General features: G+C 35.0%; 1 protein-coding gene across 1 annotated transcript in view; it reads right to left on the reverse strand.

The window, feature by feature from the left end:
• Positions 1-23,485, reverse strand: part of CFAP20DC (CFAP20 domain containing) — a gene marked incomplete at its 3' end in the record, with an annotated part of 77,045 nt that overhangs the window by 42,851 nt on the left and 10,709 nt on the right. Inside the window, exons 7-13 of the mRNA XM_079317198.1 lie at positions 16,571-16,685; positions 14,930-15,086; positions 11,208-11,366; positions 8,457-8,593; positions 7,142-7,316; positions 6,458-6,604; positions 1,625-1,956 (exon numbers count right to left, since the gene is read on the reverse strand). Of these exons, the coding sequence (XP_079173324.1) occupies positions 1,625-1,956; positions 6,458-6,604; positions 7,142-7,316; positions 8,457-8,593; positions 11,208-11,366; positions 14,930-15,086; positions 16,571-16,685 (1,222 nt within the window). The remainder of the gene's footprint in view (positions 1-1,624; positions 1,957-6,457; positions 6,605-7,141; positions 7,317-8,456; positions 8,594-11,207; positions 11,367-14,929; positions 15,087-16,570; positions 16,686-23,485) is intronic.

Raw genomic sequence — 23,485 nt, forward strand, 5'->3', positions numbered from 1 at the left:
TCTGAATTTACAAGGATTCTGAAAAACAGCTGCTTTTCCTGGCAAATACACTGACTATTCCATAAACATATTCTTACATCTGAAGCTGATTACTCTTTTCAAAATGTCAGGGCAGATTTTGAATGCTGGTAACCTCCAAAACCTGTGTCTTTATCTGATAATCATAATTTCAGTAGAATTTATTACAACTGTAAACCAAAACTAAGCAATGAATCCATGACAATGATGTCTTTCAATTGAATTATAAATATTCCGTATTTTCACATTGCATCTCAACTTAAATATAGAAGAAATAACTCCTACTGAGATCACTGCTCTGCTCTGGTAATCATATGGTACTGGATATCATATTCATTATCAATTGAATACAATTTAAGAATTTTAGAGGTTGGTTTATTAACCTTATATCCATGTTTCTAGCAATGTCTCTGCAAAATATCCCATTAATCAAGTATATGATGCTCACTCATATCTCATCTCAAAAATAATCAGCAGGAATGAACAGATGAAAAGAGAAATAATGCAGGAGTCCATTTAGTGTTTGCCTCAGTGTTCTTATTCTCAAGAAAGAAAAGATGAGAGTGACCCCATCCTCATCCCATGATGCTGCTCCTATGCCATATGCTCCCACACAGGATGTAAGGCAGCATCACCTGCAGTGTGCCTCTCACAGCTGAGGTGCAATCCTGCTGCCCATGAAAGGGATCCAAAATTGTTACTGACTCCAGTGAGTCCAGGATTACACAGCATGGAATTTACCTTCAAGAAGATAATCCCTCAGTTTTATTAATGGTACACATTTTGGAAATTTATAGTTTTATTCCCTCAGTTATTTTGTAAAACAGTTAAATTCAGTCCATCTTGCTATTATGCACTCAGATTTTATTTCTCTTCTGTGAGCTACAGATTCAAATGCTAAGAAACAGATTTTATAGCTAAATGTGAAATATACTAGAATGTTCATAAAGGTAGGAACTTTAGCAGTTACTGTAATGACATAATGAAATTATTGCATACATTGACAATTTAGCAAGTTTCTATATATCAGATGATACTAGATAGATATACTAAAAAATTGTTTGCTTTCTTTCATTAATTTAATTGCTGGAAGATTTCTGCATTGCAAAAGAATTAAAGTTGATGATGCTCAGACAGGATATGCAGCAGAAATACCAATAATCAAGTGACATTCAAAAGCTGGAATTTTGTAATTCACTTCAACAATGTAAATGAGCAAAACCAGTCTCCATTTGCAGTTTTAAAAGACACAATGTAGACTTATTTATTGAAGTCTTGAGCAGCCATAAAGGACTTGGATCTCACTCAAATCTATGATGCAGGCTTTCCTAGAATCTTTTTTGTAGTAATGATGCACAGTTCTGGCATCTCTCTGTTAGCATGGGGCTGACAGAATTAGGTTTCTTTTGTCAACATTACACAGGGTACACCTGCACTGAGTCCTGTATCTGGTTAGACACAGCAACCTGACAGAGACAAATCTACCTGGGGATATTTGGGGAAAAGATGATTTATCCTCTCTGATTGGCCTGAAGACAGAATCTCATCCTAGGAGTTTTAGGCTGAGGTTTGCTTTATCAAGAGGTACATGTACAAAGTGGCCTACCTCCTCACTGCTTTCAGTTCCTTCACAGCTGTCTTCAGTTCTGGTTTTCTCATATTCTCCTTTACTATCTAGCTCCAGTTCCAATGGGAAAATGTAACTCTCTGGTGATAGATTCGGAGAATTGCCGTACGGAGCTAATCGAGGTTTTGATGAAAATGTGAAAACCTCTTTCTTACTCCTGGGATGATCAGCTGTTTCTCTGCTGTCATGTTCAACAGAGGCATTCTGGGCAGAGGGTAAATTAGAGCAGTCTGAACTTCCAGTAACTCCAGAGTGCTGCTTTCTGTCCATCTGAATACTCTCAGTGAGCCTCTCTGGAAGCACCCATGGATCTGAAACGTACAATTTCAAAATACGTAAATTGTGAGCTACTCTGATCGTTCTCATTTTCTCAGAAAGTTGTACAGCAAAATAAGTTTTTCTAATACCGAAATATTTTGCCTATCAAAGAAGAATAAGAGTGATGAGGATGCAATGAAAAAAGATCAGCTTTCAAAGTGCAGCAAGGTAATAAAAAATTTCTAAACAGAACTCAAAAAGTATACAGGCTTTGGTACAGGATATGCAAGACTGCCATTTGCAAACCTGAAACTGTTTAGCCATCAAAATTTGAAATGCACAGCTGAATTTTATTTAGGAAAGAACGATTTTATTAAATATGGCCATTGATCTTTTTCTATAGACATTTTTTCCATCTGACATTTAAAAAATAATCACACATTGGTGAAAAGTTCATAATATTACAATCTGCTCCTTTACTGCTGGAATTTCACACTTTTACATTTAGAACTTATGGTTTAAATCTCAATTTCAAACTACTGTTCTGATAGAGAAGGGCGACATGAAAAATGTATAAAGTTATCTGTTTCACCAGGTTTCCCTGAATATAGTCACAACTAATCTGACAATTTTAAAACAAACAATAAACTACAGAAATGGATTTAAAGATTGAGTGCACCAGATACACATGAAAAGACCACTTTTATATTCTTATTGTTAACTTATATTTTATTGTTTGAAATGATGGTATAGAAAAAAATGTCAATTTGATTGATTACAACCAATCTCAAATAGCATCTAAGAAAAGGAGAATTGCTCAAGTATGCAATACTCCCTTATCTTCATTAAAGGTAGTGTGGTGTGGATTATTCACTAGATATTGAAACTTTCCAGCTCCATAAAACAAAGTTACCATCAACCACATTAAAAAAAACTCAATGAAAAAAATACTGAAAATGTAATAATAAAGTAGCATTGCAATAATAAAATGTTTTCCACCACAGAAGACAGTAAGTTTAATGTGGTATTTTGTGCTTTACTGGGATATTTTACTTTTAGTTTTGTTAGAATTACCACTTCAGGTAGATTCAGCAGTTTGAGGAGGGGGGGCAGATGGGAGGAAATCTTAATCACCATAAATGAAGGCAAAAGGAAGAAGAATGAGATGCCAGGAGAAACAGCTGTCTTCTTACTGGGTTGCTGTGATTTTTCCAGTTTACTGAAGACAGTAAAGCTACCAAACTCCAGTTAATATCCAGGAACCAGTGAAAAATCAGGGCTTGATGTATCTTGTATGTCCATAGCTTGCATTTTCTTGTTCCAGAAAAGACCAATTTTCAATCTCTTCATGAAGACCATCATCAGTAAGAACCCCCACCTGATTCTGTCTGTCACACTAAATCACTATTTTCAATTACTCAATTACTTATCCTGTAGGAATCTGGCCCACCAAGACTGCAATTGTTTTGAAAGTCTTTGGCCCTGGAAATGCTGCTTTGTTCACAACTCCAGAAAGTGCTACGCAGAAACGCCACAAAAATATTACTTATCCCCAAACTTCAACTGGACAACTCTTCTGGATATAAAGAATCTTTTTCCCACCTATTTTGGTTTCTAAGTCTAAAATTATGTTTACCCCTTTTCCTAAGGCAAAGATATTAACAGTTTTACTTGTTGCATTTTTCAAAACAAACAAAAAAATCTTCAAGAGTTATCTGGCCAAGATAGTTTTTGTATTTTTTTTTATCTCAGCCCTTTGGAGTCTTTCCAGTCTAGCACCCACCCTTCCAGTTTAATCTAGACACATTTTATTAGGTTTCCCTGTCAGTGTCTTGACTAACACCAAAATACATAACATACACTCCTTCAGTATTCAGAAGGTCTTTTCCCCATCACAAAATTAGATTTGACATGTCTCATGCTGTCTTTGTGGTTTATAAATATGCACTAATTGCTCAGACCACTGTAAAGAGCTCTCTAGGGTATGGTTATACACTTAGTGTACAACCCACTTCAGGAGAATTCACTAATTCTTATGCACATAGAACTGGGAAAGAGTAGAGAGGAGTGACTTAAATTTTTTGTCTACTGACTTAGTAAGAACCCACTTCCCACATTGCAATCTCACCCGATCTATTCTCATTCTAGAATAACTCCAATGCAGTTGTGGCTGTTTAATTTGTAGAGGGCAATACAGATAAAATTGTGTAATGAATCTGAAAGAAACATTGTGATGAATCACTTGCTTTTTAAAATTTTAAGTCAATTTTGAATGAAGTATCAAAACACGGAAAAGTGAAAAAGAAATCATAGAGTAACAGCTTTTGTCAAGTGTTTAAAGAACATGAGGCAATTAAAGCCTTAAACTCCTGACTTTGACATCTGACTCTGGCTCAGACATCCAAAAATTTCTTACACTTTAGTCACCATTATAATGTCTTGCCCAGATCAAAAGGAGTTCAAAAATATAAAGAACTACTTTAAAATTATTACTATCTATGTAATATTAGCCTGAATATTCTGCCTTTTTAGTCTAAGCCACCCTGTAAAGAACTATATTCATTTCCATAGTTGTTGAAGAAATATACTTTGATTGAGTGAAACCCAAACATTCATTTTCATAGCACTATACTTATTCTTAATTAAATATCCAGGGAGAAGACAGAAAAATCTGTATGATTTGAAGATGACATTTTATGCTGGTTACAGAGTTCAGCAATATCTGTTACCTGTAGTCAGTGTAGCACTTTTTCAATAATCCAAAAGTGAAAGATACAGGGAGTTTTGAACCAAAACCCCATTACCTCTCCAACAAAATCTATAGTAGAATTTCTTTTTAACTCATAATTTCCATGTCAATTGTAATGAATAATTTGGAGTACATTCTGAGTAAAATATGCAAACTACTACGTAATCACAACATTGCAGCAAACAACATAAATGCAAGAATGATCACCTTAACATCTAATTAGCTCTTTTACACAGTCAGACTTATGCTAAAGCTGCTAATCGCAGCCTAACATTATAATGAAGGTTTCAACACTGAGTAAATAAGATTGGCATAAACAATGTTCACTCATTTAGTTTCTTCTCTCAGGTCAAGTTCATCCCACTTTGGAAGAAGTCCAGAACAAAGCCTAGAAGAGGACTTTCCTGATCAAGAAGTGGCTTATAGGAAGTCCTTCAGAAAAAATAAATCCAGTATTAATGGATAAAGAAATCATTATGTCATCTACATAAAATTAGATAACACCATGCATTGAGGAGAAACTGAAATCTGCATACTGAGAGTGACAACAGTGACAAGCAATGAAAATACGAGGAAAAAAGTTTGTAGAACTGTACCTTACAAACTAACATAATGCATTTATCTGCCTGTATACACACAATTAAGATTATAAAGAAACAGCTTTCATTCTTGCAAACACAAACAGCAAAAGAGCAGACTTTATACAGAGCTTTCTTCCTCAGGTCTCAGACTCCGAATTTTTGAAAGGGCATTTAGACAAGCCAGTCTGCTGCCCTAAGGCTTGTCTTTTCATATCACTTACATTTACACAAAATAACAAGTGTTGGCTAAGTTTTCTAAAATTCTGGCACTAGACAGAGGTCCTGGTGTTCTAGATGAAAAACAAATTAAGACTGTGATTCGTGCCCCAGAGTTCTCAAAATTCAGGTAAATAGGAAGGAATCAAAAAATTCTCCGGAAGAATTCTCTATTTGCCTGAACACCTTGCATCCCTTTCAGTCTAATTATGGATTGCATAATAGCAATTATGGATTACTGAAACTGCCATAGTATATATTCCTTTCTAAATATCCCCAAAGAATAAACACAATGGAAATCACTCACAATAGCAAGGAAAATCTCGTTGGTCAATTTTGAGCACATCTGAGTAGTCCAATCACTTTTCAAACTGGTGGCTATGCCTTCTAATAAAAAGTAACACTACTTTTTCATAGAGACCAGGGACACTTTTGCCACAATAATGCAATTCCCAGACTCATGCAAAAGAAGTTGATTGACATTGTATGACCAAAAAAATCCACACTTTTTGGCAGACAGATGAGAAAGGGAAAGAAATCCAAAACATAAGCTGTCTTCGTGTGAATAAGAAAAGAAACAAAACAACCCTTCACCTTTCCTTTTCCCCTTTCCCCTCCCGATATTACATATGTACTGTAGTTAATATTCTAAAGTCTTATCTAGGACAAGTAAAATTTCTTGTACATTTCATATTTGGCATCTTCAGTGTTAAATTTATTAGGGATTTAAAGAATAAATTATGTTTAGTTCTTTTCCTTTAATCATGAGAGTATGGAATTTTTCTTTTGATATTCATTCACTGCTCTGGTACTCTGCTTAATCCTGCAAATCTTTATCAATGCTCAAAAGCAATTCTGTTGCAGGGTGCTTGATTTCCATAATCCCCCACAACACAGGAATTTATTTTTTTTATATTAACTGCTTTTGGTTCCTTTGAAATTTACAACAGATAGTCCCTCAGACCACATAGAACTGAAATGCAAAATAACATAAAATGAGTACCATACCACTGGTTATCTCCCATGCAGGTTCAGCTGCCTTTTTTAGAGATAATCTTCTAGGACTGTTCTTGTCTGGTGATGGTACTTGTGGTGAGGTGAGCTGAAAATTGGCTTCTCCACTCACAGATGTTTTCTGAGTCTGAATGTCAGGGTCTGAAATGCAATGCAGAAATGAAATGCCTGTGAAGACTCATATTGTGTGCATATGGGGCACTGTACTGGGATGCAAACAGCTAAACAGCATGGGAATCTTGCAGGGCAGCAAGAAAAGAGCAGCCACCAGGAAGGAAAAATTTAACACTAGGTATGGAAGAAGAGAAAACCATAGAAATTATAAAAAACAGGCTCATAAAAGTCTGCAAAGTCTGTAAAACAATCAAAAACCACTGCAGTAGCTCAGTTAATTTCACAGCATGAAGAAAGAGGAGCATGTGTATAAATTGCAGCTAATGCCAGCAGGTGATGATCCCTGGTTCAATCACTGACAATACAAATAGTTGCAGAGAGAATGAGCATTTATTCACCTTCATACAGGAGAATAAGTCATGATTTAATGAACATGTCTTTAGTAATTAATTAAGTAGATAAAGGACTAGAAAAACAAAGAATTAAGTCCTAGATTCAAAGGCACCATCATGCAAAAATTTGGCAGTTTGAGAAGTCTACAAAGTCTTTGCTTTATGCTCTTACCATTTTGATATTCATTTGCAATTGTTTGGAGAGCATTTCTTTTGCCTCCTTGATCTAAAGTATCATTGCATGGCCAGAGTGGTAGCTCCAGTTTTTTGGCTTCTGGTATGGATTCAGTTGGCATTCCTGAATTTTGAAGTTGGCATGATGTTTTGCTAACCAAAGTCTTTGTTACCTTGAAAGACATTATTTCTTCATGAAAGACAAAAATATAACAGCTTTCAAAATACTCAAAGGTAAAACATACTTGAATTACACTTCTTTTTCAAATATATATTTCCAAATCTTTTTTTAAACACTATCTTTTCAGAAAACTTCATGGCAGGTTCTATTCAGTGTGGTATCTTCAATCTTTACAGTTAAGTAGCAGGCAGAGGTGGTTTTATTTTTTCACTGAGTGAATGGAACAATGCAGAGAAAAGGGAAAAAAATTAGAATTCACTATCAGAATAAAAAGACTAAAACTGGTAGTTATTCTAGACCTCAGGAGTCTTTTCTTCTTTCTTATTTTACATCTTGACTTTCAAGTGACTTCCTACACAAGAGTTGGCTGGATCCCTTATTCTATCCCTTATGCTAAACTGAAAACTGTAGTCCTGATCAGATCCCAAAAACTTGCATATTTTTTGCTGGCAGACTGGGATCAGGTGTTTTCCCTGGCATTCTAATTGACAGCATCACATGTGCTACTGTAAAGTTGACCATCAGAGCATCCTGAAATGTAATTTCTGCTCTGCATTATAGCTCTCATCATAAGGAAAAATATTTACACACACCCACACACACCAGAGAAATTTCAGCAGTCTAGAACTAGAAATTCAGAAAAGAACGAGTTATGAAATCACAGAGTAATTTCAGTAGAAAGAGGCATCTTTATGTCTGATGCTGAAATTAGATCATTCTGTTTCATTCGAGTTTTGATGTCTTCAGAAGTTTTGGAATTCTCCAATCTCTTGTGGCTCTGTTGCAGTACTGAGCCACTTTATTGTGTTTAGTCAGAGCCTCTCTGCAATTAGGGCCTGCTGCCCTTGGCCTGACTTCTCTACAGCCCTGCATTCACTGAAAATGACAACCAGATTTCCCCTTAGCCCTCTCTCCTGTGGGCTCAATAAACCCATGCCCTGTGCTGGAGCCACCCCTGCACTCCCCTTGCCCTCCTCTGGATATTACAGGATCTCTGGCACTGGAGGCCCATGACCTATCACAGTTCTTTGGAGGCAGCCTCTGAAATAAAGCTTTAGTTTAACTCCTCTGCTTATCAATATCTTCCTTTGCAAAAGTGCCAGTGGTGTAGTTGGACTTTAGCCCTTCTTACCTTTCCAGGTACCTTTGCATTGGTTCTTCTGTTTGAAGATGGAGGTGGCCCAAGGATCTTTGACCCAAATGCAATATGTGATACATCCTGAGTTTTACTATTGCATATGTTGCCTTGGCCTCTATTACCCAAGTTACCTAAGTTAAGAAAATTAAGAGTTAAAAAAAAATTACAGTACTTACAAACAATAAAAAAATAATATTTTTTTCAGAATCAACTAAAAGAATTATGAAAACTAAACGTATATAAAAGTTATGCTCCTTTAAAGTGCACTCCCTAGAAATATAGGAATAGCAAATGCACATTTTATAAAAGTGTGTCAGCCTATCAGCAAGAAACTTTTGGTCTATTACAGAGACATATTTCTAATCTCCTTGCTTTAAAGATTTATTTAAAAGTGGGTTATTTATAAACAAAAAAAAATGGTTTCAGGATTTCTTTAGAACTTCAATGAAAACCTAACTTCAGACAGGAAGAAAAAAAGAACTGTAATTAATAAATAACAGAATAAATAAATAATAACAGAAAAAAACCAGAGGCAAGACTGTCAAGGTATCAGTCACAGCTCAGAGAACTATTTACACGTACCATGCTTTTTGAAATTACTGAATCTACTGCATTACCATGGCTGAGCCTTAATATTGCAAATACACTCTATTGCTGCTAAAATATTCTACCCTTTTCACTACTGAATTTTTTTTTTTTACTGTAGATTTATTTCTGTAAGTTTTTTAAAGCTTGGAAATTGCCAAGACAAAAAATAAACATGGAATGCAGGTGAGTGTTCTCAAAAAATTTAAAAAGGAAAGGCAGTAAAATGGTTACACATTAAATTTTACCATCAGCATTGTAGAGCTACATGTACTATCTATTTTCCTCTTTTATAATTCTCCAAGATCATCAGTGAATTCTCCTTTCCAGAGCTGATAAAATTGGTATCTTCACATTAATTTATATTTAATATCTACAGTGTCCAAAGATATTTTCTTGCTACAACTTGTATTAAATTACTATCTCACTTTAGAGATTTGACACCTTCATAAAGCAATAAAGTAGAAACAAAATATTTTTTGCTGATTCCTCTGAGCATTTTTCATAACCTTATTTCAAGATCAGCTTTATTTACAGTGTCATCAAGGAAATGAAAAACAGATCATACATTAGCCACCAGTACCATCATTTACTGTACTACTATGCCCAGAAGAAGCTGCTTACTGCCATTACCTGACTCCTTTTTTCCTGATGTGACATTTGGTTGTTGTTAACAGCTGCCATTTCACAAGATCAGATGACCTGTCTCAGTTTAACATCAATTTCTTTTTTGCTGGCTACCTTGGGATGTTGTTAGCTCCAATTAGAAAAGCTGATTTGCATTAAAATCTCTCTTAATGACCACATTAATTGACTGCAATTAATTACCTACATCTAAACATAACAGTGTGTTGATGACATAATGACATAATATGTGTAATTAAAAGTGGATGATACTAAAAATAATTAGGGCTTTTGATTATCAAATAAACAAAAACTTTGGTGGATTAAAAGAACATTTTCCAATTAAAATGTACCTAAACATACTAAAGTGTCCAATTTCAAGTAGGGAAACTTCTGAAATTTGAAAACATGTCTGGAAGAAAATATGCTATGTTCATAAAGTGAGATTAAAAAAAAATTAAAGCTTAAACTGAAGACATTTCAATTTCATGCAGGTGAGGAATGTTATCATTAATTATTTTACCATGTATTCCTAAGGGCTATGTATCTTTGGAGTCCAGATGGTAAAATCTGAGTCTTGTTTTAAATGAACATTAATTTCTTCCTCTTAGATGCATGATTCACATTGTATTCATTTAAATTTTACAGTCCCTCATATTTTGACAATCCAACCAAAAAGGTTTGTTTTTTTTTTTATTTTTTTTTAATATAGTCACACAGAAATTGGATTAGAGAGCTTCCTCTGCTATTCCAAAGGCAAATTTTTAATCCAACTTTACAACAGAACTCTGGCTTGACTACTTGTAGGGCAGTAATACTCTAAAAGCATTTTTTCCCCTTTAATATAAAAATTGTACTTGCTTGTAAAAAAAAAAAAAGCTGAATGTAATTTAAATAAGTAAAAATATGAAGGGTCTTTCTCTAAGCAAAAATTCAAAACCCCTACTGTTCATTTTAGCTGCTGTAGGACAAAGATTGCCTTTGCTAAGAAGGTATATTGAGAGAGCAAAAGCTAACAAATGGAAAATGCACCAGCAAAGGCAGCTTAGAGCAGATGATGAAATCTTCATGAGGTTTTCTTTTTTTTTTTTTTCAAATTCTGGTAAAAGCAGAAGAATGGAAGTTTAAAAAGTAGTTTTAAAAAAGATTTGATATTATCAAGGTTGTTCTTACAGTTTATTTTTCTTTAGAGCTTCATGAGATGGTATAGTCTCAAACTTAACCAGTAGTTATCATTCTCTGTAACCTTATTCCTTTGGTCAATACTTTGCACGTTTCTTCAGAGCATTTTAACAGAAATGGTGGAAATGATTATTCACTGAATTCAAATGCTAAGAATGAGAATCCTCAAGGCTGAGAAATTTCTCAACCCAGTAGAATAAAAATCTATCTTCTTTACCTACTATAGGTGTGCAGGAGCTGTCCTGTTTCATTTTAAGGCATTGGAACTCTTTACATGGACATTTACAAAGCAATCAATCATTTGTACACATACTGTATGGATTGTATTAATAGTATTTTAATACAATAGAATACCTGTTTCTTGCACTGCATTTCCCCTACATTTTATTTTTAGCTTGTGAATTTCATTTAGATTCAGCACTTGTGTAACTTGTGGGACATCAGAATTGATTTGGCAGGTTGGAGGAATATCCTCTGAGGCCTCATATGGCCCAGGTGTAACAATGCGTGTACCTAGAATCAAAAAACGTGGGCTTTACTTCATGGAATTCAGTTTGACTTAGATTATTTGGTAGATTACATATACTTCAGTTCATGTGCCTATAAAAACAGAATAGATTATGGTAATTTGAAGAATTTGCTGCAACTGGTCACTTTATATTGCAAACTTAAAAATTATATTGTGTATACTTTTAGGCCAAAAATTTTGAATACAGTTAATTAAATATATACTAATGGCTGGAATATCCATAAAAAATTGACCTCTTTGATTTGCCAAGAGGGCAAACAAAACAATCATGAAATACATTTTGTTAATTTTTATTACAACTCAGCTTTAATTCTAACACTGATACAGTGATTTTTAGATAAAATGAACAGCTAAATATGGTTTTCACATCTGTGGGACTGAAGTAGGAAACAAGTCCCATATATGCAAGTAAAGAATTTAACAAGCTTTAATTTCAAACTTGAGACACCATTATGCTTTCATGATAAACTAAAAAGATGCCAACCTATGTATTCTTGTGACACCAGACACTAGTAAAATGTGAGTTGATTATCTCTGCTTTCCCTTTGATAACCAATATAGACTGAGTTTATGAAAGCTGCTCTCTATAAAGAAAGAAATCGGTGTCAGAACCATTCCTGATGTTATAATGCAAATTCATTCCAAATTTTAGAAGACTTAAATATAATAAGCTAATGAATTAGCCTAGTTTCCAAGGAAAATAAGAGGAAAACATAACCTGAAACCCAAACATGAATAAGGGATCAAGTATTGAGACTTGAATAAAAAAATTCAAACATCCCATGTTGTATTTCAGTATAGGACATATATTTTAAAGCATTTTATTTTTGCCAAGCCAGTACATTAGTTATCACTGTTGGGCAATGCTTAGTGATACAAACTGGTACATAAGTTGTGCATTACTATGGAAACAAGAAACTAGGTAAAGTTTAAGCCTGTATGCTTCAGTATCATGAGGCATAAAAGATGAAGTATTCCCTTTCTATCTCAATGACCTCATACAGAAATAATTTCTTCGTATGTGCGGTTTCTCCTTTGCCTTTACTATCATTTTAAAATTCAAAACATACTGTATCCTTGCTACTTGAAATGAGTAACACACTCATTGCACCTTGAAATCAGTAATTCCACCACACCAAGGAGTTTGAAGCAAAGAACTTGACCCTTGTCCTGGTTTCTGCTGGGACAGATTTAATTTTCTTGCCAGTAGCTGGTAGAGGGCTGTGTTTTGGATTTGGCATGTGACCAGTGCCAATAACATATTTATGTGTCAGGAGTTGTTCAGCCCCCAAACTGCCCTGTCAGTGAGCAGAGGGCAGGGGGGCACAAGAAGCTGGGAGGGGACACAGCCAGGACAGTTGGCCCAACTGACCCAAGGGATATTCCAGAGCACGTGGCAATGTGTTCAGCAGATCAGCTAGAGGGAAAGCTGAGTGGGGAGAGCTGCTGGCAGTAAACAAGCTACGCAAATAAAAAAACAACTGTTCTTGGGTTTTTAATTTTTTTTTTTTTTTTCCCCATGTCATTACAGTTTAGTATTATTAAGGTGTTCTTATCTCAACCCATATGTTTTCCTACTTTTACCCTTCTGATTCTTACCCCCATCCCACTGGGGGGAGTGGCTGTGTGGTGCTTAGTTACTGGCTGAGGTTAAAGCATGACAACTCTCATTACAACTTGCAATGTCACTGCATTCAGTGAAGCTCAACTAACTCAAATCATTCTGTGAGGGAAAAAGCTTTATCAAAGAGTAATTGTTATCTGAAACTTAATTAATAATAACTTTTTCTTTGATTGGGTATGAAGTATAGAATCATTTTAATTCAGCCAAATCTTCAGCGGCAATGAAAATTTAAGATGGGTCTGGAGAACAAGTTTAGAGATGTTGCTGAGGGAACAGGGGTTGCTCAGCCAGGAGAAAAGGAGGCTGAAGGGAGACCTTGTAGAGAGGTAGGTATTGGTGTCTTCTCCCAGGTACCCAGCAGCAACACAAGAGGAAATAGCCCCAAGTTGTGCCAGAGGATATTTAGATTGGATACTAGAAACACTTTCTTCATCAAAAGGGTTCTCAAGCCCTGGAACAGGCTGCCCAGGGTGGGAGTGGAGTCACCATTCCTGGTGGCATTTAAAACCCACATGGGTGGGGTTCTTAGGGACATGGGTTCATGGTGGCCTTGGCAGTGCTGGCTTAACAATTGGACCTAAAAGACGTTAAAGGTATTTTCTGATCTAAACAATTCCATTATTCTGATTCTATGAATTGCCTAGATAAGGAAATTCAAAAGCATACAGAATGTACTAATGCCCACCAGCTGTGTAATAATCATAGAATTGATAATGAAGTAATTAAAAGTGTAATATTTTACTATGCATACAGTTTATTAAAGCTGTTGACTCATTATGTTAACTGCATTTTGGAATTTTGGAACTCATTTAGGATATTCAAGCACATTTCAGATGCTGTTTAGAATGGAAGGGAAAATACAATGCACCAATGGAATTAAATTAAATGAATGCCAGTGAGAGCTCGAACTGCAGTTTCCTGCTGAGAATATACCACATTCTCTCTGTAGACATTTTCTAATTAATATTTTTTCTAATTTTACCAACAAAAAATCAGAGGAGTAATCACAAGGTTTGCCTACTCTCCCCTATTGGTTTAGTGTTTCCAAATGGAAGATACATTTTGATACACTTAACAGTACTGTTAACTACCCCTCCTTAAACCAGAAACGTTTTTTCAGGTATGTTCCTTAAAAGCCACAAAAAGAAAATTTGAACGAAATAGAAGATCTCCTAGGGGTGTGTTTAAAATAAGAAAGTGCCAGCTGTGCTTTTTGAATTTCTCATCTATTACTGCAAATACCAGAGAGGAATGAAGTTCTCTCCTCGGAAAATGACGATTCGGAATTATGATGAGAGTCTGGAGATCTGTAAACTTGACCAATATCCTGAACTATCACCAAAAAACCTGTCATTTTCCATCTCATCACCAATACTACTTTCCCAATAAACAAGGCCACATTAGGATAACTAGATAAGATCTGAGGTGTTTATTATAGTTTCATAGCCCTGTTTTATATAATGTTTTGTTACAATTTTGTCTGAATTATATAAAAAAGAAATCTTTCATCAGCTACTGTCCAAAATTAAGAAAACAAACAGCAAATGTTGCTGTTTTCAGTACTTCTACTTCCTCTCAGATACTCAATTCTTGGCCAAAACCTTATTTCTATCAGCATTAGATATCCGCATTAAAACAAGATCTCTACTTGATAAATCTTAATCCTAAATTTATCTACTTGATAAATTCTACAGAATTTCTTCAATAAAATACTTCTAAGGAATTCAGTGCTTAAACCACAGCAGTACACACATATTTAATTAGTTGCCTTAAGTCCAACACTAGCAGATTAATATGCTGTACTACCACTTTAATTTTTATGAAATCACATAATCCTTCAAATTGCCAATCTGAAGAATAAGAAGCTTTTGATTTTGTAACATGAATAGTTATGATTAAGACAAGATAGTAATTAAAACACACCATCTTCCTCAGCTGTATCTTGTGGCTTGAATTTTAAAGTGAAGATCTTTCTTAGCTTACAGTTAGCTGAAACAATAATTTCATCCAAAGACCGGAATAAAGCTCCTCTGAATATTTCATAGGTAAACGTTACCAAGTCAATACACATATTGCACCACTAGAAAAGAGAAACAATACTGTTTAGTAAAACCCATGAGCTGAGGCTAACACACCTTTTATACAAATAAATAAGATGGCCTTGAGGAGAAATGCAGCAATTTTCATTCAATTTGCAGAACTGTAATATATTTTATATGATTACTCATGTGTAAAATTTAGCTGATCAATGGTTGAAATTTTAAGGGAAAAATAAAAACATAATGTATATGCCTAGTTTCCTTATAAAGTCAAGGCAGAAATATTAGCTTCTGATTGCCAAATAGCAAATATTTTTGAGAAAAAAAAAATAGGTGCAGTCATTACTGTTCAGGTCTTAAGTCTTGAATTTTGGAAGGAAAGTAATACTTGTTTTGAAGACACCAAGCAATGGAGTGAAAAATTTAGTATTTAGTTATAACTGATACTTCTAATGATGAGGTTGAAAAATAGAATAACTTGTAGTAATACAATACAGAAAGCTAGCACGTGAAAATGCAAATTATGTTCGGCTGATGGAACAAACAACTGATTATATGTCCTGATTCACAACCCCTCATGTTGATAATAACAATCAGCTTGTGTATACAGTAAGTTGAACTATCAGAGCCATGTAAAAGATCTATCTTACCACTGAAAGCAGCATGCTCCCTCCTTTAAGCAAAAGCAATGATAAAAGGACAGATAACCATTTAAAGAAAATATATATTCAGATACTAAGGAATAGAGATCTACTCTTTAAGGTTGGTCAGGCATTAAGGTTATTAAAATATTTTGTCATTATAAATGATTAGAGCATCTAGGCAAATCTGATTCATGCTTTATTATCTAAATTAAAATACATAACTGAAGTTCATCTTCTGCTTGAATCTAACGTGGTGTACGTTAATGTACACTTTGATCCTGAAATACCTGTACTAGTCTGACACCAACTAACTGAAATTACAGTGAAGAAAAATAATTCAATTTCATTGGATTTTGAATTAACAGCCATTTCAGGAGTATAATCTGACACATATTAACTAAAAAGATCCAACTACTTCTCCCCACAAAGCAGAAAACTCCTCAATTTTAAGTTACCACAGTTGCTTCCACTCAACCTATCTTAAAAAGAGTTATAAATTCAGAGGCTACCTGCACCTCCAGTGAATGTCATCAAAGGTTGCTGCAAGAGAAGGGACATGTGAGGAGGAGCACTATCATGAAGAAGCATCAGGGACACAGAATTTAATAGAGGCTGGATCAACAGGAGAGGTGAATAAACATCACAAACAGTAGTAATTTTGTAAAATGAGAATGAATTCCTAACATAAGAAGAAGCACCGAAGAGGTGCAGCACTAAGTGGTTCTGCTGCCATCTAGTAAAGGGGGGATACAAAACTATCTTCAGTAGGAGCTGAGTTCTAAACTGAGCAACAATTTCAAAAAGTTCATAATACACACAAAACATTTCTGATTAGAAAACACGCTCAACCTCAGTCCAGGGAATATTCCCAAGGTACCTACTATTTTGCGCTTGATCATAAACAGAGGAATTTTTGCATGCAGAGGGGTTGCAGATAACTCCTTGTGGACTGTTGACAAATACAATCTTCTTTTAGTATTCCCATAATCAGTTATCCTATAAAAAAGAAGTCAGGAGAGAATGGAACAGATCTTTGTCAATTCAATAATCCAGTATCTTTGGGAAATCACAAAAAACCTGTTCATGTGCAGAACCTTTATGTCAGTGATAGCAAATATGGAATTTAAAAATTCTTTTACAAGATGAGTAATGAGATTTCTTTCTCCAATGCAAACTTTGTGGCTATATCCCTGCATATATAAAGTCACTTTACATGCTTATTTCATTTCAACAGTCTGCATTCTTTGCTAGATTTCCACAGCTCTTCAGAGTATGAAAGAATTCAATTTGTATGAACTGAGAACCCAGTAGCCTTTAATAATCACAAGTGTTTTAGCTCCTTAAGATTGTGTTATCTTGGGGCTTGCTAACTAGAAAAACATTATTTCCTTTCTTTTCCTAAAAATGCCTCTGTCACTGTACATAGATTCTTTTCAGCTTAAAGGTAAACACAATACATTTTCTGTTTTACTTCATGAGGACATATTTTCAAAGATGAATTATAATGCAGAAGTTTATTGATCACCATTCAGGTCATCTCACAATGATACCAAGGACACTGAATTTCAACATTTCTAATAAATTCAAACCACAGTCATGGTCACAAAAAACATTGCTTCCTTTAAACAGATAAAGGGGGTAATTTTTATGCTCTGTTTTCTTCAAGTCTTATTAGCAGCTCTACTGGTTATGGCTGGGACACAGTTAAATTTCTTCAGAGTAGCTTGGACAGTGCTATACTTGGGGCTTGTGCTGGAAACAGTGTTGGTAACTCACGGATGTTTTCATTGCTGCTGAGCACTGCTTACACAGAGCCAAGGCATTTTCTGCTCCTCACCAGCCAGGAGGCTGGGGATGTGTGAGGAGCTGGGAGGGGACACAGCCAGGACAGCTGATGCCTGCTGACAACACAGTGCCATGCTCAGCAGTAAGAACTGTGGGGAAGGAGAAGGAATGGGGAGAGTTCAGAGCTGTTTGTTTTCCCATGTAGCAATTACACAGGATGAAGCACATAGCTCCTGGAGATGGCTGAACATCTGCAGGCCAATGGGAAAGAGCTAATGCCTTGTTAAGATTTTGGTTGAATTTGCAGCTTTTGCTCTCCCTATTAAACTGTCTTTCTCTCAATGCACAAGTTTTTGCACTTTTACTCTTGTGTATTCTCTTCCCCAGGAGACAGAGGGGCTGCTGTGGCTCAAGCACAACAGCAGCATAACCTTGACATTCCCCAACAGTCCTCCCTTAACACTCCAGAGCACAGATATTCCTCTAAAGGCTGCAATCTGGGAGAATATGCTTAATGTGTGGGGAAACAATGATTAATTTACCTATTACTGTTGAACAAGCCCATTTTCAACAGATAGGTATTTCTCTGTAATTAGCAGCCCCTCTGAGAAGATGACAAATAATTATAATAAACAACTTTTTGTCACTACTTAGTGTTACTAAAAGTAATTACTCATAATCATTCAAATGCTGGGTTTTACTTTAAAATAGTGAGACTGCCCTGTAGACTTTTTTTTTTTTTTTAATTTAAATTTACTACTGAAAACACTTTTTAATTAGCTAAGGACAACCTGTAGCTTAAATAATGAAATGTCACCACCGAAAATTTGCAGAATAACACCCTAAAAAATTCATAGGTTTCCTTAGGTCAACTTAGGAGGACATTAACTCTGGGGCAAATCAAATACTTTAATTATTGTTGCCAATTTGAGACTTTAAGTAAGGACAGTACAATATATACTGCAAGTATATAAGTATCAAAAGGTTTAATGTACAGCTCAGTTACAGTCCAAAATATAATGCTGAATGCATTTGTTTAGATCAAAAGACACATTTATACCAGACTCTGCCATACAAGTCTAAAATAAGACTTTTTATGATGACAGCTGCGCCATAAGGAAGGGGCAAACCTGAGATGCATAGATAGAATCACTCCTAAAGAAGTGTAATTTATTTCTGTAAATACACTTAAAGCAATAAAAATTATTTTATTCCACAGGCAAAAGTAGGTGAAACATTCAAACAGGCAAATTAAAAAAAAAGGGGATGACCTTAAAATTATATAAAATAATTTATTTCCCAGGGGAAGGAAGATAATTTTTTAAGAGTTAGTGTAACTTTCACACTTTTCAATTACATTGCTTATTGGAAAATAAAAATAAAGGAAAGGGCTGGAGAAATTATTTTCTGAAATAACTCAGACAATGAGAGCTAGAACATCAGATCTCAGTTGCAAAATGACTCCAGAGTAGTTCTGGTGAAACTCAACTTTTTTTTCCTGCTATCCAAAAGCAGAACTTAGGTTAAACCTGCAATGGCAAGAAACATCTGCAGCACATATCTTGATTTTCAAAGATGAATTAAAAAAATCTATATGGGAGTTAATGTCTTTTTATTATGTCTGTGCTTGAATATTTATGTCTAAGGGTCAGACGTGATAGAAAAGTAATGAGACCATGTTGAGAAAAATGAGCTAGTCAACAAGAAAATCAACCTCATTTATAATAATATTCCTGTGATCAGCAGGTGCATAACTCCTCCAGCTATGGTCATTAACTGCATTCATTTCACACTTAACATCTACATTTGCAAACCATTTGAAAGTAAAATTACCTTCCAATTCAATTTTCAATTTTATTTTACATCTTCAAATTTGATTGACTATTTTCCTCACAATGGTAACTTACAGTGAGATTGCAAGTGAATGGTAGCAACTACCCAAGAGCACAGATAGACTCATCTGCTCAGATTGCCTATTCACTTTGCTTCTGTATGGATACTAATTTATAACCATTTGTTAATGTTCAATTCAAGGTTAAAAATGAACTTTGAAAAAACCAATACTGAACTGTTGAAGGGATGCTTCATTTGTCAGGATTACTTGGTCTTCAAATGGAAGTGTTTTTCACTTTATAAATGATGTAACCTGGAAGTTTAGCAAACATGAAAGCAGGTATCATCGATGTTGCTAAGGTAAGAGCAACTCCCATGCAATTTAATACTAACAGAAATCTCTGTATCCTGGTCAGAATCCAGAGAGAATTCTCTGCTAATGCTTCACTAGTAGTACATTAGTATTAGTACTTCACAATTGTAGTGCCATTTTCTCCATAAAAGGCACGTGCCTCCTAAACATTAGATAGTAGCATCAGTATCATCACCATCACTTCAATCTTAAAGACAGAAAACAAAGGAATAGCAATTGTCAGCTGATTTGCCATGCTTTCAGATTCTCCAGTTTCCTTATGCAGGAGCACCCTGCACTTCACATATGCTTTATTTTATGTGCTACTTCTAAATTGGTCTTGTAGGAGATACTACCTTACTGAAGTGGCTGCCTGATGACCTGCAATCCAGAGCACTGCATCCTGCCCTCATAAAAACAGATGTGGTTACATTGAATATCAATCCAATCTCTATAAAATAAGAGATTTGGAAGACTGATATGTCACCCAGACTTAAAGGACAAGTTGTATCGTGTACTGGAATTTCCTGTAGATAAATGTTTTTTCTGGGGAGCATTAATAACAAAACCCCACAAAGTGCCCTTGACCAGTATCCACAAATGATGTAACACAACTGGCAGGGACAAAACAAGAATCACCAAGTCTGGTTGATAGAATGGAAATCTTTCAAAAAATGAACAATTATGAAGAAATGGTGAACCATGACCTCTCCCTACAAGATACTGACATATTTGTCATCAATTTTCCAAATAAAAAAATGACCTGGTATTTTTGCTTACCCAGAATAACTTGGTGTCAAAGTTTAATTCCTCTTACAACTCCACGTTTCACAAATAATTCTGGAGGTGCTCACTAATATTCATAACATATATTTTAGAAACTTCTATCAACATTTTAATATCCTTGGTTTTGAAATCAGCTAATCTTTCTCTCATTTTCAAGTATTTAGTAAATTCCATTTTACAGCACAATGCTATATTCCTCTGAAGCATGGCTAACTTTGCCAAATCATTTAGAAAACTGCAATTCTCAAAAATAGTTTTTAATTTTTCAGTACAAAGTAGTCTAATGAGTATTAATATGCAGAAAGTTCAGTGGTGACTCCTTTTCCAGAATTGAAAAAAGTACCCCTATAATGCAGTTATTTATGCCTGCAGGAAGTTATGTTGGGTTTTTAAGTTCATTGGCTGTTGTTTTTTCTGCTTTGTTATCTTTTCCATGAATTTTCTGATCTAAAGAAACAATCAATCCTTTCATCCATCCTTTTGAGACAAAGGAAAGGATGTTTGCACCTGCTAATGTAATAGTTCTCTTCAATACACCCATATTTCTCCTATTTAAACCATTTATTCTAATTACTTAGAATTACTACAAAGTCTTCTCTTTAAAATGACAAAATCAACTTTCTGAATTTACCTTATTTGGCGTATGAAAATCCTGACTAACAAACCCAACCAACCAAATATAAACAGGACTCATTTTACCTCATGTTACTTACATTGATCAACCAGCCAAAATATAAATAATTAGTATTTTGCTTCAATCTAAAGTTCTGGAAGATGTGATGACTGGGAGAGTTATTAAATTTTTTTTACTTTCAAATATATGAGTTAAAATCTGCTTTGTAAATGATGATATTTAACATACCCTAATACTTTTAAGAACGTTTCTGTATTTTACTCCTGCTTCACAAAAAAAAATCAAGGAACATATCTCATGGTACTAAATACCAGAATTTCAAATAATCTCTCAGCTAAATCTATTCAATAAAGTTTACCTTCAGTCTTCCAATAGTTTCAGATGTACATGATAGAATTAGCATCTATGTCCTGCTTTGAATTTTAATAGGGTGGTCTGAGTTTTGCAAGACTAACCAAGATTCATATTGTTCTGTATCTGAAACATGCTGGGTTTTTAGGTTAACATGAATAATTTATGATATCTCTGTCAGCAAAGCTAAAATGATGACTGATTATGATAGCATCTAATTCACATAAATTCAAACTGTTATGGTATCTATGAATAAATTAGCTATGCCTGTAAAACCTATTATGGTGTGGTTATTAAAAATCTCAAAGTAATAAGCTTATATTTATAGAAATAACTGTTTGAAAACAGGAAATATGGTACCAAAATATATATTCTACTGTACTGTTCACAGGCCTTGCAGTAAGATTTCTTATGAGCATCTACAACTACTTCAGGAATAAAGAGATTTTAACCCCTTTTCCCTACAGATTCCTTCATATGTAACTAAGAGAAAACTTATCAGGTATGTTTCAGAGTTTGAAACTCTCACAGAGTTTGTATCAATTCAAAATCTAACAAGAGCTGATGCTTTCTGGAGCTGGTGAAGGCTAGTGGCAAGCAAAGCTAATTTGACAATAACCAGTGGGATAGTAACTGAGCAAACCTGTTAATAAGTGATTTGCCAGCTGAGCGAAGGTTGAAAGTTTGAGTTTGAAACATCAGGAAGAATTAAGAAATTAAGAGACAGAGGTGTCATTAGAGTGAATAAGCATGCTGTGATCCCAGTGCATTCTGTCTGGAAAGATGCTCCATAAGGTACTGTGTGACTCCAGGAAGTGGCAACACTGCAGAGCCCCATGGCACGTTAATATTGAGCACCAAGTCTGGGCTTGGGGGCAGCAGCAGCTTCTACTGACAATGTTTGCTCTGCAGGTTTCATGCCAGAAGTGAGGAGATCTCATAACCTCCCCAGCTAGAAGCTGTGCCACATGTGACTGACAGCTGTTCACCATGCAAAGGTTTAAACACGTTTGAAGCACCATGAATTGGCCATCACTTTGAGAGGCAGTGTGACTTCAGAGCTGCAGCAATGGACGAGTAAGTACCATGTCTGAACTGGGAAAAGAAAGGTTGAGCAATACACAGGGACTCATACAAGACCACAAAATACTTCAGTACATAACCAGGAATTGAGCATCTCATCCTTGTTCTTATGCCAGATTGGTCTACTCTTTTTGGTAAACAGCTCTACTCATTTGCTGCATAACTTTCCATTACAAGATGTGCTAATTTCATGTAATACCCAACACTGAGAAAAACCATATCAGAAACAAAGCATGATCATAACTGGCATTACAGTTCTTTAAGAATAAATGTTTGAGTGCTTGTCAAAATGCCAAGCAGAAGTATTAACACCCACATGTCGATGTATTGGGAATTAAAGCAAAAATGACAACACAAGCCAGATGCTGTTTTCTTTAACATGCAAAATTTTTTTCAAAGATTGAGTTACCTTTGCTTTTAGAAAAGTAGCAAAATCCGTAACACTGAAGATTTAACAACTGGCAACTGCATTTGCAGCAGACAGATATATTCAGCATTACTAATAGCTTTGCTATTATTTGCTCCAAAGAAGCTGCATAAATTGCATGCTCTCTACTTTAGTTGTGATTTTATTATGCTTCATCAAATTTTTCATCCACAATCTATTTTACACATTTTTATGTAGATCAATACATTGACTGTTAATGTGGTGGTATTCATCTAATCATGTCATGTAAAAAAGTATCTAAAATCCTATATAGATTTCCTCCAAAGAAAAGATAAAACAGCTAATATAGACAGTAGCTTGTATATTTCAGTATTTATGGCAGGAATTTTGCATGACTGGTTGACAGCAGCAAGTTAGAAAGTTTAGCTCAGCTGATGCCAGCAGTGATGGATGGTCTTAAAGAAATTCTTGTTTGCTGACCAAATAAATCACTGAACAGAATGCAAAAGGAAGATGAGGCTCAAACTAAATTCCTATTTCCATCTCTCTGCAGAATGGGAGCAAGAAATGTAACATAAAGCTTC

This window comes from Erithacus rubecula (genome assembly GCF_903797595.1).
Source record: "Erithacus rubecula genome assembly, chromosome: 13".
Lineage (NCBI taxonomy): Eukaryota > Metazoa > Chordata > Aves > Passeriformes > Muscicapidae > Erithacus > Erithacus rubecula.